The sequence below is a fragment of the Plectropomus leopardus genome, chromosome 24 (assembly GCF_026936395.1).
Source record: "Plectropomus leopardus strain MGB_pleo_1.0 chromosome 24, ASM2693639v1, whole genome shotgun sequence".
NCBI lineage: Eukaryota > Metazoa > Chordata > Actinopteri > Perciformes > Serranidae > Plectropomus > Plectropomus leopardus.
In genome coordinates this window covers 10,009,206-10,021,735 of record NC_142199.1, presented here as the reverse complement: position 1 = coordinate 10,021,735, position 12,530 = coordinate 10,009,206, and the positions used below count along the sequence as shown (strand labels likewise).

At 38.5% G+C, this 12,530-nt stretch overlaps 1 protein-coding gene across 3 annotated transcripts; it reads left to right on the top strand.

Annotated features, from left to right (window-relative positions):
* Window positions 1–78: 78 nt before the first annotated feature.
* On the top strand, window positions 79–12,329 carry LOC121962824 (RCC1 and BTB domain-containing protein 1). 3 transcript variants are annotated; one of them, XM_042513132.2, is made up of 14 exons: window positions 79–356; window positions 448–477; window positions 2,941–3,226; window positions 3,775–3,925; window positions 4,227–4,393; window positions 5,289–5,447; window positions 6,272–6,379; window positions 6,454–6,596; window positions 7,332–7,395; window positions 7,866–7,992; window positions 8,093–8,219; window positions 8,972–9,123; window positions 9,228–9,358; window positions 10,006–12,329. In XM_042513132.2, exons 2-14 carry the CDS (start codon window positions 461–463, stop codon window positions 10,144–10,146), a joined length of 1,773 nt encoding a protein of 590 aa, XP_042369066.2. In that variant the 5' UTR covers window positions 79–356; window positions 448–460; the 3' UTR covers window positions 10,147–12,329. The 3 variants fall into 3 exon arrangements, 2 of the variants coding, with proteins under 2 accessions (XP_042369066.2, XP_042369067.1); XR_015775858.1 differs by lacking the exon at window positions 79–356 and having other exon boundaries at window positions 10,006–10,222; window positions 11,602–12,329; XM_042513133.2 differs by lacking the exon at window positions 448–477 and having other exon boundaries at window positions 87–356.
* Window positions 12,330–12,530: the final 201 nt, after the last annotated feature.

The window sequence follows — 12,530 nt, the reverse complement described above, 5'->3', positions numbered from 1 at the left end:
TGTATAAACTGTGAAGTTTTTTGTTTTTTTTTTACAAAACATAATATTTTTACTCTTGTTATGCTCTGATGCAAATTATTTTTTTTCCTCTGAAATGTAGTGGGGTAAAAGTATAAGTGGGATGAAAATAAAACACTCAAGTAAAGTACAACTACCTCAAATTCATACTCAAGTACAGTTCTTGAGTAAATGTACATGTAAATGTACACCAGCTGTTCAACCAGTGGCCGGAGGGGGCAGCAATACGCCAATGCGTAGTCTGCTCTGCCGGAAATACTGCAGACGAAGAAGAAGAATTCAGACAGACTTCTATGAGGCAGCTTTTCTGTCAACACCGGGAAAACGATCTCAGTCCGGTAACTTTGTATCTTACTTTACATTTTGTTGACGAGGGTGTCCTTTCTGGTAGCGACATTGTAACGAATGTCTTTGTCTGTCTTTTCTCAGTTGACTTGTTGTCATGGAGCGATGCTTTAGGTAGGAAGAGCCCAGGAAAGCGCCTTATTTAGCCACTAGCTTCTTTTGTTTACCACACAGTAGCTTCAGTACCAGTTAGTTTACGACGCTGAAGTTAGCTTTCGATTCAGCAGGAGGCTTTCTTCTTTTCAGTAAAATGTTACTGTTTTGCATTTTCTCAAATAGAACAAAAGGTTTTAAAAAATTGAAACTGTGTTTTAAAAATATTCAGCCTCTCTGGAATAATCTATTTGATCTGTGTTAGAATAGAGTTGAAGACAGAGACCAGGTTTAGTGTTTTTGGTTGAAAAAAAATGCGGTGAAATCCACCCTTTTTGCGTTTTAACAAGTAAAATAAAGGTTTCACAAATCTGATATTGTCTTTTACAAACGCTTAAGCCGTTCTAGGATAATCTAGTTCAGATCTGACCTGTCAAAATGTAGTGGTTTTTGACAGAGAAATACAGTGCAGGTTGATCTACCTTTTAAGAAAGTTACCTTTTTTCCGCCTTTTCGCAAATAAAGTAAAGATTTCACACATCTGGAACAGTGTTTTAAATAATATTCAGGCTTTCTGGGACAATCTAGTCCAGATTTGACCTGTCGAGGTATAGTGGACTTTGATCTTGACTTGGTCTAATGTAGTTTTCGTACAAATAAAAAACAGCGAAACCTTTCCTTTTTGCGTTTTCACAAATAAAATAAACTTTCACATCATCTGAAACCGTGTTTTAAATAATATTCAGCCTCTGTAGGATAATCTTGTCCAGATCTGGCCTGTTTAGGTTTAGTGGATTTTTAATCTGATGTGTTGTAATGTGGTCTAGTCTTTAAATGAACAGTGGAATATTCCTTTCTTTTTTTGCTAATTCACAAATAAAAAACAGTATATTAAATAATATTTATCATCTCTATGATAATCTACTCTAGGTTTGACTTGTCTAGGTATAGTGGGTTTTTTTCTCTTTTTTTTTTTATCTGGACCAGGTCTAATGTAGACTATTATTTAAGCAGTGAATTTCTTTTTGCATTTTCACAAATAAAATAAAGGTTTCACAACTCTAAAAAACGTTTTAAATAATATTTTTGCCTCTCTGTGATAATCTAGTCCAGGTTTGACTTGTCTAGTTAGAGTGGTTTTTATTCTGGACCTGGTCTAATGTAGTCAACATGAGCAAACAAGCAGTGTAATCGTCCTCTTTTTGCTTTTTCACAAATATAATAAAGGTTTTAAAATGTGGAGGTGGGTTTCAGACAGCGTTGAGGCTTTACTTTAACTGTCTAACATGCTTTTACAACAGTAACAGATACAAAATGCAGAGGATTTGTCGATAATCAATGCAAGTTACTTTTCCTGTAAGGCTCCCCTTAACTGCTGAATCTGAAGCTGCGAATCGGAAGCGAACTTCGGCGTCGTACAGTAGCTTCAGCACCAGTTAGCTCACTGCTGTGCCTTGACAAATGGCTAAAATGATTTTTTTTTGTATAAATAGCCGAGTATGATAAGATTGAGCTACCTAAGGTAGTTTTATCTCGCTGTCAGTGCTCTGTGGTGTGTTTTGGCCAGCTTTTATAGAGTAAACGCATTGCCGAGCTCCAATCAAAAATTTAGCAATTTTAAAGTTTCCCTGCTTGTAAGCTACAAGCTAGCATATCTAATATATGACTCATTTGCTTTTCTTAATCCTTGTGAGCCACGTTAATACGTCTGGTAGCGTTTTGTTATAATTTAAACACACAACAAAACTGTAAATGTGCTCAGCACTTTCTGATACGTATACTCTACAGTTAGGTCTGTCATAGGGAAGTCTATGACCCTAAATCACTATAGGTGACATGTGAAGACATGTTATATATGCCGAATTTAAGGGTGGCTTTGGTTAAGCAAAGTAATGAGTCATGGCTGCTGAACAAGTTACCTAACATTGGCCTTGAAGCAAGAATAATTTAAACTGATAGATTTTTCTGTTGAATCTTGTCTTTTTTAAATGCAGACAGGTATAAGAAGCATAAAGCTTTGCTAGTATAGATTTCTTGTGTTGCTTTGACTGCATGTCATGATTCATTTTCATGAGCTTAAACCAGGCATTAGGGCTGCACGATATGAGAAAAAATGCAATATGCGATAACACTGAATGTCGCAATAACGATATTACCTGCACTTAATGAACAGATATTGTTATAAGTGTGATAGTGATGCCTTTTTGCTGTGTTTAGTGTATTGTTAAAATACAACAAACTGCTATTTGAAATCAGAAATGAAAGAAAAACTATTTACAGGATTATTTTATTAAAAAAATGTAACATTGAACTGACCACAAGAGCCAGCAATACAAAAATGTTTTTATCTGTGAAATAAGTCTTCTACTAGTTAATAAAGCCTCGTCTGTTAGTAGAATTTTTTTCATGTGTTATTTCTGTGAGTTGACACTTTTAAATAGAGAGTGGTTTCATGTCTCATCTCTCATCTTGTCCTCTCTGAAGTGTCAGCAGGGATGGTTCTAGTCCTTGCTCCCCACCTCCTCCAGCATCACCTCCTCACGCCCTCCCTTCTCCTCGTCAACCCCCTCCTATTCCTCCCTCCTCACCCCCGTCAGCCCTGACCGCTCCTCCTCGACAAGGAAGGCTTAGTTTTGTGGGCGCCATGGTGGACGTCAGTAAGTGGCCTCTGTTCTCTCTGCTGAGCGCTGAGGAACTGGCCACAATCCGACAGGCCTGTGTTTTTGGGACGTCCGCTAATGAAGCCATCTACATTACACATGCCAGTGAGGTGAGGAGTGTGTGAGGCATCAGTGTCTCCTGCCTCTTTGGAAAGTCTTCATCTGTCTCACATTTAAAGCTTTTAAAACAAATCAAATCTCTGCCATAAAACACTGCAGGAAACATTGTTTTTATTCTCCATTCCTGACTGGGATGTAGGCACAAAACTTATCAGTACACCACTATAACACCATGTAATCACAAGTTACACAAGTCATGTGTCACACTTCATTGTGGTACGTGCACAGTAGTGCAGTAAGTCTTAGGCCATTTTAAACTTAGTTATTTTAGCAAGGTTATACTGATCATACATATTTATTTCTCACTCGTCTCTTTCGTAAAATATCACCAGAACATACAGAAAATACAACTTTGCTAAGACAACAAATCTATGATGGCCTAAGACTTGTGCACAGCACCTGCACATTTGTATGTAGTTTGTATCACATTGCATTATCAGATTTCTCTGTCCCTTCTTTTGCCTGTTTGTTGTAAAGTTACTGGGAAAAAGAATACCTTTTGTGTGTTAAGATGTGTGTGTTTGTGTGTGTGATACAGGTATTTGGGTTTGGATTGAACAGCAGTAGCTGCCTCGGTACAGGAGACAGTCTGAGCACCATTGTGCCGAAGAAACTGGACATTTTGCGGGGGAAGAAGGTAGTGAGCCTGAGCTATGGAAGTGGGCCTCATGTCCTGTTGGCTACAGAGGGTAGGTACTAATTTATGCACACTGTAATAATCATTTAGTCTGTAAATCATCTGCTCATACCATGTTTTTCCTCTCACCTTTAACTTTCTCAAAGATAAGTGCTCCTATCAGATATAAATCAAAGGCATTGTATAATATTAAGGGTAAAACTGAATGCTGTTCTTTTAAGATAAGCAAGTAAATATGAATGACTAGTGCTTATTATACAGTTCAGCGTCCACAGTTCTTTATCTTAGAGTCTGGACTCACAAACCCTTCTGATTGAGACTTGTTGTGCAATCTTTGTGTTTGATTCTTGCAGATGGACAGTTGTATGCTTGGGGACACAATGGCTACAGTCAGCTGGGGAATGGGACGACTAACCAGGGACTGTCCCCGCTGCTGGTGAACACCAGCCCACAGAACAAGAGGGTGAAAGAAGTGGCGTGTGGCTCGCACCACTCCATGGCTCTGACTCAGGATGGAGAGGTAGTTGTTGTTTTCATAACTCTACAACATTCACCAGCATGTTGATGTCGAGCTAAAATTACTTTTCTTGTCAATGGGGTCTGGTGGCTGTGAAGAGAGCGTAGATCGGAAGCTAAAGCGAAATTAACGGCTTCCCCGTCAAAATGGCAGTCTTGCAGAAAGGTTAAGCACTAAAAACACTCTCAATATAGCGTACATTTAAACTAATATTGATGTTTTTAGGGGAGACTTTTTTAGGAGGCTAAAATACATTCTGTTGCAGTATGTTGCTTAGTTTCTGTGTTGGACTAGGTTTGGCCGTGCACACTGTCATCTACTGTATGTGACACACAGAACCTCATACAACCACACTTCAGAGAAACTAAACTATCCCTTAAAACATTTGTATGGGTTTGTGATAGATGTTGGCATTCCCATGTGAGTTTTAGTACAGCATAGTTGGCCACATAATTTAATTAAAGAAAAGCTATATTTTTTTTCATAAAGCAGGGACAGCACATTTACAGGTATTGATATGTTTGTATTTAATGTTCAGGTACAGATAGGTCACTTGAACACCTTGACGTAGCCACCTCCAGCTCTGCTAGTGTCACACTAAGCAGCTTATTTTTAACCCCAGGGCCTTAAACCTAATTAAGCCGTGTGTTTGGCAAGCTGGAAAGGCGGTTGCAAGTTAAATAATATCAGCTGTAAAGAAGGGTTTCACAGTGTTATGTATATGTTAATCATGTATGTGAAATTGTCTTGTCTCGTTGAAAGTACTTAAATCCAAAATCCATGCATGCATGTTTAAACATGACATAATAATTGTGAAACAGAGGAATTCGTCTTCCCTAAACTTTACCATTACATGTTTTTGTATCCCTGGTCCTGATCTGCCTCCCCGCCCCCCCAGGTCTTTGCATGGGGTTACAATAACTGTGGCCAGATTGGCTCAGGCTCCACAGCCAACCAGCCCTACCCCAGGAAGGTGACTGGGTGCCTGCAGAGCAAGACTGTGGTGGGAATCACATGTGGACAGACCTCCTCGATGGCTCTGATCGACAATGGAGAGGTGGAGTTGGCATGTTATCTTAAAGTCTGGGTCAAGTAAAAACAAATGTGTAATGAGTCTAACCACCCAGCCAAATTTGGAGTGTTAAAAAATAGGTTTGGAAGACATGTTTTCTTGAAAAGAATTTTGGCAGGTTTTTTTTAATTATTTTGGTGCTTTTTCAAAAGGTAGCTTTTTTATTTTATTTTTAAATTTTAATTTTTAAATTTGTTTTTCTTTTTCTCTAAAAGTTTTGGCAATTTTTTTTTTCTCTAAAACTTTTTGGTGATTTATTTTTCTTCTTAAAAGTTTGGTGATCTTTTTTTCATTTAAACATTTTGGTGACTTTTTTTTTTCTTTTTTTTTTTAAGATACATGCCTTCCAAAACTGCGGGTTTGCCAAAATTTGGAAAGGCATGTTTTCTTCAAAAATTGTCAGAATGACACCATTTATCTTAGTCAGAAACTGTAAAAACATAAATTATTGCATTTTTAAGTTTCCAAGGGCTCTTCAACACATCATGTGGGACAAACGCTCCATGCACTTTCACCGAGTCATTCAGGGAGGCTCAAGGGTAAACATCTCTCGCTCTAGGGAGGGTAAAAAAAAAACAGCAACACCCCTCCATTGATAAACAAAGAACAGTCCCTTAGGTCTAACCAAAAAGCTAACCTAAAAGCTCTGTGCTGCAAATTCACTGCACTTAGAAATAAAGCGTGTCTCACAAGCTTAACATGGCAACAAGTCACTTGCGGTCCATTCAGAATAGACTTGTTACCCGCTTGTGGGCCGTGACCCACACGTTTGGAACCACTTTGTAATTGTATTGTTTCTGTTCATCCAGGTTTATGGCTGGGGCTACAACGGTAACGGGCAGCTTGGTATAGGAAACAATGGAAACCAGCTGACACCCTGCCGCCTTGCTGCACTCCAAGGGCTGTGTATTCAACAGGTAAGACAACAAGCCAGGCCAGGGTTGGTCCTCGTCTCTCTGCGTGACTCACTCATGACTCAGGTGTTTTTCAGATCGTAGCGGGCTACAGTCACTGCCTGGCTCTGACAGATGAAGGGCTGCTGTACGCCTGGGGAGCAAACACCTACGGTCAGCTGGGAACCGGCAACAAGAGCAACCACCTCAGCCCAGTGCAGATCATGGCTGACAAAGAGAGGTAAGGGGAGAAGGAGGGTCTGATATCTTGTGTTTGGAGAATCGATGGGGACATTCTTCCCATCCTGTTAAGACTTCCGCTTCCTGAACTCATTTCCAGCCTCTGTACCTCAACTTCCTGCTGGCATGCATCCCAAATCTCTTAAATTGCATCAACATTTCCCTCACTTAAGTCTTGTCCTTGTGTCAAGTCAAGTCAGTTTTATTTATAAAGCCCATTAAGTCATTGAACTTTATCATTGAAAGTTTTGGAAGAAATCATGAAAATGTGCTGTGTGTAATGAATTAGATTACATTAATGTAACATAATGTTGAATATATTTTCTGTAGCTGACGATGCATCGTAGCTTGTGCATGTGCCTTCCAAATCCACAGACTCATGGGTTTGAAAGGCATGTTGTCTCTAAAGAAACTTGGCAATTATTTTTTTCTTTAAATCATTTTGGGATTTTTTTTCTGTAAATTTTTTGTTTATTTCTTTATAGAAAACTTTTTTAAAAATCGTTCTGCTTTTTATAGAAAATGGAAAAAAAAATGCAGGTTTTTTTTCTCTTTTCTTAAAAATTAAAAATGTATTTTTAAAGAAACCAGTGGGTTTGAAAAGCATGTTTTTTTTTCTTCTTAAAAAAAGGTGGTCGTTCTTATTTTTTGGGATGCATCTGAGGTCTAATGTAGTTGTAAGTACATTTTTAAAAATGAAAATATGCACATTTGTTAACATATTTCTTGTTAACAGGATTGTAGAGGTTGCAGCATGCCATTCAACACACACTTCAGCCGCCAAGACCCAAAGTGGGCAGGTGGGTGAACATGTAGTTCATCTTGTCTTCAGTGTCATCACTGTTTTTCTGATGTTGACCTGGGACTTTCATCAAGTCAGTGCTATTAATTTCTGATTTTTTTCTTACAAATTTTGGGTGTTTTATTTTCATATGTTTTTAAAACACATGTTTTCTTTAGAAATTGTCAAAATTACCAGGAACAAAGTGATCATAGCCAGAAACTGTAAAAGCAGAAATTATCATTGGATTTGTAATTTTACGAGGGTCCTTGAAAACATCAGTGGATGTTAATATTTTGTTTGCATAGAGTTTGAATCTCATATTTTGAAAAACTCCAGGCAAGTGGGGCAAGAGCAAAAAATATTTTGGGTCCTTGAGAAGTTAAAGAAAGTTTTAAAATGTTGTCCATGACAGTGTGTGGGAACCCTGATCTCAGTAATCCATGATATCGACACAGAATTGCCTCTGAATTATTGTTTGTCCTCAAGGTGTACATGTGGGGTCAGTGTCGAGGCCAATCCATCGTCATGCCACACCTCACGCACTTCATGAACACGGATGATGTCTTCGCATGCTTCGCCACGCCATCCGTCATGTGGAGGCTCATGTCTATGGGTGAGAGCAAATCAGAGAAGATGCTATCCTCAACCTTTTTTTGGTAAACTTTTAAATCTGTTTTTTAAATCATAATTACTGTATTCTGCTTTATTTCTAGAACATGATGACTTCCTGACTGTTGCCGAGGCTCTGAGGAAAGAGTTTGACAGTCCAGAGACGGCTGACCTTAAATTCAGCGTCGACGGCAAATGCATCCACGTTCACAAAGCTGTGCTGAAGATCAGGTGCGTCTGTCCATGTGCATGTAAAGCAAAGATATTACAAAAATGCAATAATCAGGGTTCGTACGGTCATGAAAAACCCGGAAAGGTTATGAAAATTAACAAACAAATTTTCAAGGCATGCAAAAGTCATGGAATAAGTAAAAAAAATAATTTAAAATTTGGGGAGTCATTGAATTTTTAACCCTTTGAAACCTGAGTAAACTGGGTCGATTTTTTTCAAAAATGGGAAAAAGGCAACAAGCAACTTATGAGAGGAAAAATCCCCAAAAAATGCCACTAGTTAGTAAAAAGTAAGAAAATCACTCAGCGCTCAAAACATCTGTAAGAGTCTGAACGCAGCACAAGACAATCGATGTCGTTCCAGCTTTTAAAGGATCAAAAATCATGAAAATTTTGTTTTGTGTAATGAAATTTGTAAAGTAATCCTCTGTTGATAATCTTCCATGTAATGTAACATGATGGAAATGATGTGCAGTGATATGGCGTTTTGTTCACCGTCACGTACATTTCTCCATTTGCTCCCCGTGTCCCGTCTGTCCTTGTATGTTATCATGTATGTCAGCTAACTTAAAGTAAGTCTGAATCCGATATGCTTGGAAAACACCTGTCAAGTGGGGCAATAAAAAATTGTCATGGGTCCTTGAAAAGCTATGGAAAAGTTTTGAAATGTTGTCCCTGAAAATGTGTGGGAACCCTGAGTCATGCTAAATTATTGAACGTTAACAATTGATGGTGTTTTGTTCTTTGAGTAGGTGTGAGCACTTCCGCTCCATGTTTCGCTCCCAGTGGACGGAGGATCAGCAGGATGTGATCGAGATTGGCCAGTTCTCATACCCCGTCTACAGATCCTTTCTGCAGTTTCTCTACACAGACACTGTCGACCTGCCGCCTGAGGATGCCATCGGTTAGCACACATACAGTGGTCAAATACTACGTTTTCTCAGTTGTCTAGTTTGTAATTGGATCTATTTCTCCCTTCCCCTATATGTGTTTGTGTGTTGGCTGCAGGTCTGTTGGACTTGGCCACGTCTTACTGTGAAAACCGCCTGAAACGTCTGTGTCAGCAGATCATCAAGAGAGGAATCACGGTAGAAAACGCCTTCACCCTGCTGTCTGCAGCCATACGATATGATGCAGAGGTACAGTATACTCAGCAGACTGCAACACTGTGCCACCACGTAAAGGTGTAATAGTTCATTTTATGTGTTTCCAGGTGTTTAGTGTAATTTTTCCTTGATTGCTGGTAACAGCAGTTCTCTCCGGTGTCTCTGACGATTATTTGGGGATGTGTTTGTGTAATCCTCGTCAGAGAAATGTTCAGTGCAAAGGCAGAGTTGTCTCAGTCTTGCAGGTGAAGTGTTGTGTTGTGTGTTGATGTCTATATTTAGTGTAACTGGCCACAGCAGTTTTCATTTCTTTCTTTGAAAAGCCCAGAAAAACACAAGCATGTGAAATGTTTAGAAACGTGAAGTTTTGTTTACTAATTTTGAGTTTTGGTTGGGTTTTTTTTTTTTTAATCATTTTCGTTTTTTCTTTTTTTTTTATGTTTTGTACTAGGATGTTTTTTGCCTTTAAAAAAATAATTTGGGTGTTATGGTGTTTTTAGTTTTATTAGATTTGTTTGTTTTGTTCTTTTGAACTTTTTTTTTGGGTAGGACTTGCAGGACTTTTATTTGTAACAGGGTGCTATTAGTACTTTTACTAAAGTAAAGGATCTGAATACTTCTACCACTGTAAATTACATTTTGCATATTCTTATCCTACCTCATATCATTTCTTTTTCTAGGACCTCGAAGTATTTTGTTTTCGGTTTTGTGTAAACCATCTGACTCAGGTGACTCAGACTGGAGCCTTCTGGCAGGTGGACGGGGCGATGCTCAAGGAGTTTATCAGCAGAGCAAGCCGCTGCGGAGCCTTCAAGAACTGAGCGGGACTCTTACAATTTATAAAATCTATTTGGACCAAGTGGATATGCCTGTGTGACTCTGCTGCAAAAGCTTCAGGTTGGATCACATTCCTTAGATAAAGCTTTATGTTGATTTACATAGGCTGAGGCACTTGTTGGCATATTTGCAGCACATGGACTTTTTTTTTAAGCAGCGTTATCGGTGATCTGAAGTTTGGCCAATTCCTGTGGAAGTCATTCGACAAAGTCATGGCGCCTTTTTCTGTCACACTGCGTTGTAGTCTTTACATGCTGAATGTATACTTGAATTTTTGTTTCTTATTTGAGCCAGTGCTGACAGGTTCTGACGGGTCCTCCTTTACTGCTGGAAAAGTTCATATGGGAGACCAGAAACCTGGAGGGAGTCAGAAACTAGTTTAGATGTCTGAGTCTTTGGGGGCCTGAAAGAGATTTTTATTTGGAAAGCTTTGATAACTGAGTTGCACTGGCCAGCACATAAGTACCCTTGTACTTAAACACATCTGTGAGTTAGATCTGCTTTCCATTTCTTTGTGTTCTGGCAATAGAAGCTCCTGGATGTGTTTAACCTCATTGTTCTCTTAGCTGATATTCTGCACATCAGTGATACTCAACTTACAGCCCACACACCAAAACTGGCACCTGATAGGGTGCCGGGTGCCCCCCCCCAACCATTTTTTAATTCACTATGATAATAAAGTGATCACAGTAGGGATTGTTTTTTTAGTGTTACATCAGGTGCCAGAATGCTTAAAACAGCATCAAAAAAGAGTTTTTTTTATCAAGAAAGGGACCAGTGGAGGATCCCCTGCAAGCCCCTAATGTCCTAAAACTCAAGTCCTCAAATCATAGAAATGTCTTAAAGTCCAATAAGTTTCCTGAATTCGTACAAACGTCCCAGAATCCAAGAAACTTTTTAAACTCCCAGAACCCTCCTACAATGTTAAAATCATCCTAAAATCCTAGAAATGTCCTAAAATCCTAGAAAGACTAATGGGTCTGCTGTGTCTGTCCCCTGGCCTGCTGTTATTTTACAAAAGCGTCCCCTATAGTAAAGCAAGTTGAGTATCACTGATGTCCATTTTTGAAGTTCAAAGTTATTGTGGGATTTTTTTTTTTACTCAAGTTTGTTTTCTTTTGTATGTTCATTCTTCTTGACTTAAATTCTCACTCTGTTGCACCTTAAGAAATGTTAGTTGCTAATTAAACAGTATTTGTTCAGATTATTTCAACGCTTTGGAAGGGAAGACTATAAAAAAACTAAGCTAGCGACAGTTAACATTTTAGGCACTGTTACATCTCTAGCAGCTCTTTTACCTCCCTTTGCAAGTGTAAAAGTTGCATAATGTATCTGAGGCAGGTGGTAAGACTCTTTATGTAAACTTATATATCTTATTACACTGGGACCTTCAACATACTGACCCAAGGTAACTGTCCATCTGTTTGCTAATGTTATAGGGGCAAAGAAACAAACTGGCTACGCAGCAAACTCGGTAAGACCAAAATTACTCTTTTAATATTACAGTGGGAATTTATCACACTTTCTGATGGAGAAAACGCACAAGGCACTGCAAGCTAAAGCAGTATGAACACTGTTCATGTTTTTTATACTCTGTTATCGTTGGCCTGTGATGACCAAAAACTGCCTGCAGTTCCTTGTTATTTTATTATGCATCACGGGGTGTTGTGGAGAGACAACTGTTATTGAGTAGGTCGTCTGGCAGCCGGTCAGTTTCTGTTTCCTCTGTTAGCTTTCTATTTCTTGATGCTTGATGGAACCATTTTAGTTTCTTTTTATTATCAATGCAGCTTCATTCGGGTTAGAAAACCATGACAGATTCACTGAGGTAGGTTTCTGTGGAAGATAATGTTTTATTGAACTGAGGAGAAGGTTTACAGTCTTGTTTCATAGGCAAAGCAAACTAGAAAATATAGTTTTTTGCATCCTGTATTACGACAAAAGTATAATTTTATTGTGCTTTGTTTTACTTTGGTTTGCAAAGGACAGCTTTTTAAAACTGGTAATTTGGTTTAAATTCAGTTCCTCGCACAATTTTGAGGTGATCAGCATTAAAATATTAGGAATTATATAGCTGTTTTTTCTGCTGTTACATAACTGACATGTTTTTTTATATTTAGTAATGGAATTACATGTTTATGTGAAAAAATAAATAACTCAAAAATCAGCTTTGTTTCCCTAAAATGGATATTTTGCACTAAGGTAGACATACATACTCCTCGCCATGAAATTAGACTTGAAACATTAATGTTAAAATCATGTCATGTTTCTTGTTAGAGACATTTCTTGCAAGCCTTTTTTAATTTCCCTTTTTTGGGGGCATCACTTGAATGCATCACCTGCCCTGGCATGTTAGGATCCCCTCATT

Bases quoted from the DNA above. Each gene is read 5' to 3' on its own strand.
- LOC121962824 (XM_042513132.2), top strand. The intron at 4,394-5,288 runs GTAGTTGTTGTT...CCGCCCCCCCAG, and splicing joins CTCTGACTCAGGATGGAGAG to GTCTTTGCATGGGGTTACAA. The intron at 9,124-9,227 runs GTTAGCACACAT...TGTTGGCTGCAG, and splicing joins GCCGCCTGAGGATGCCATCG to GTCTGTTGGACTTGGCCACG.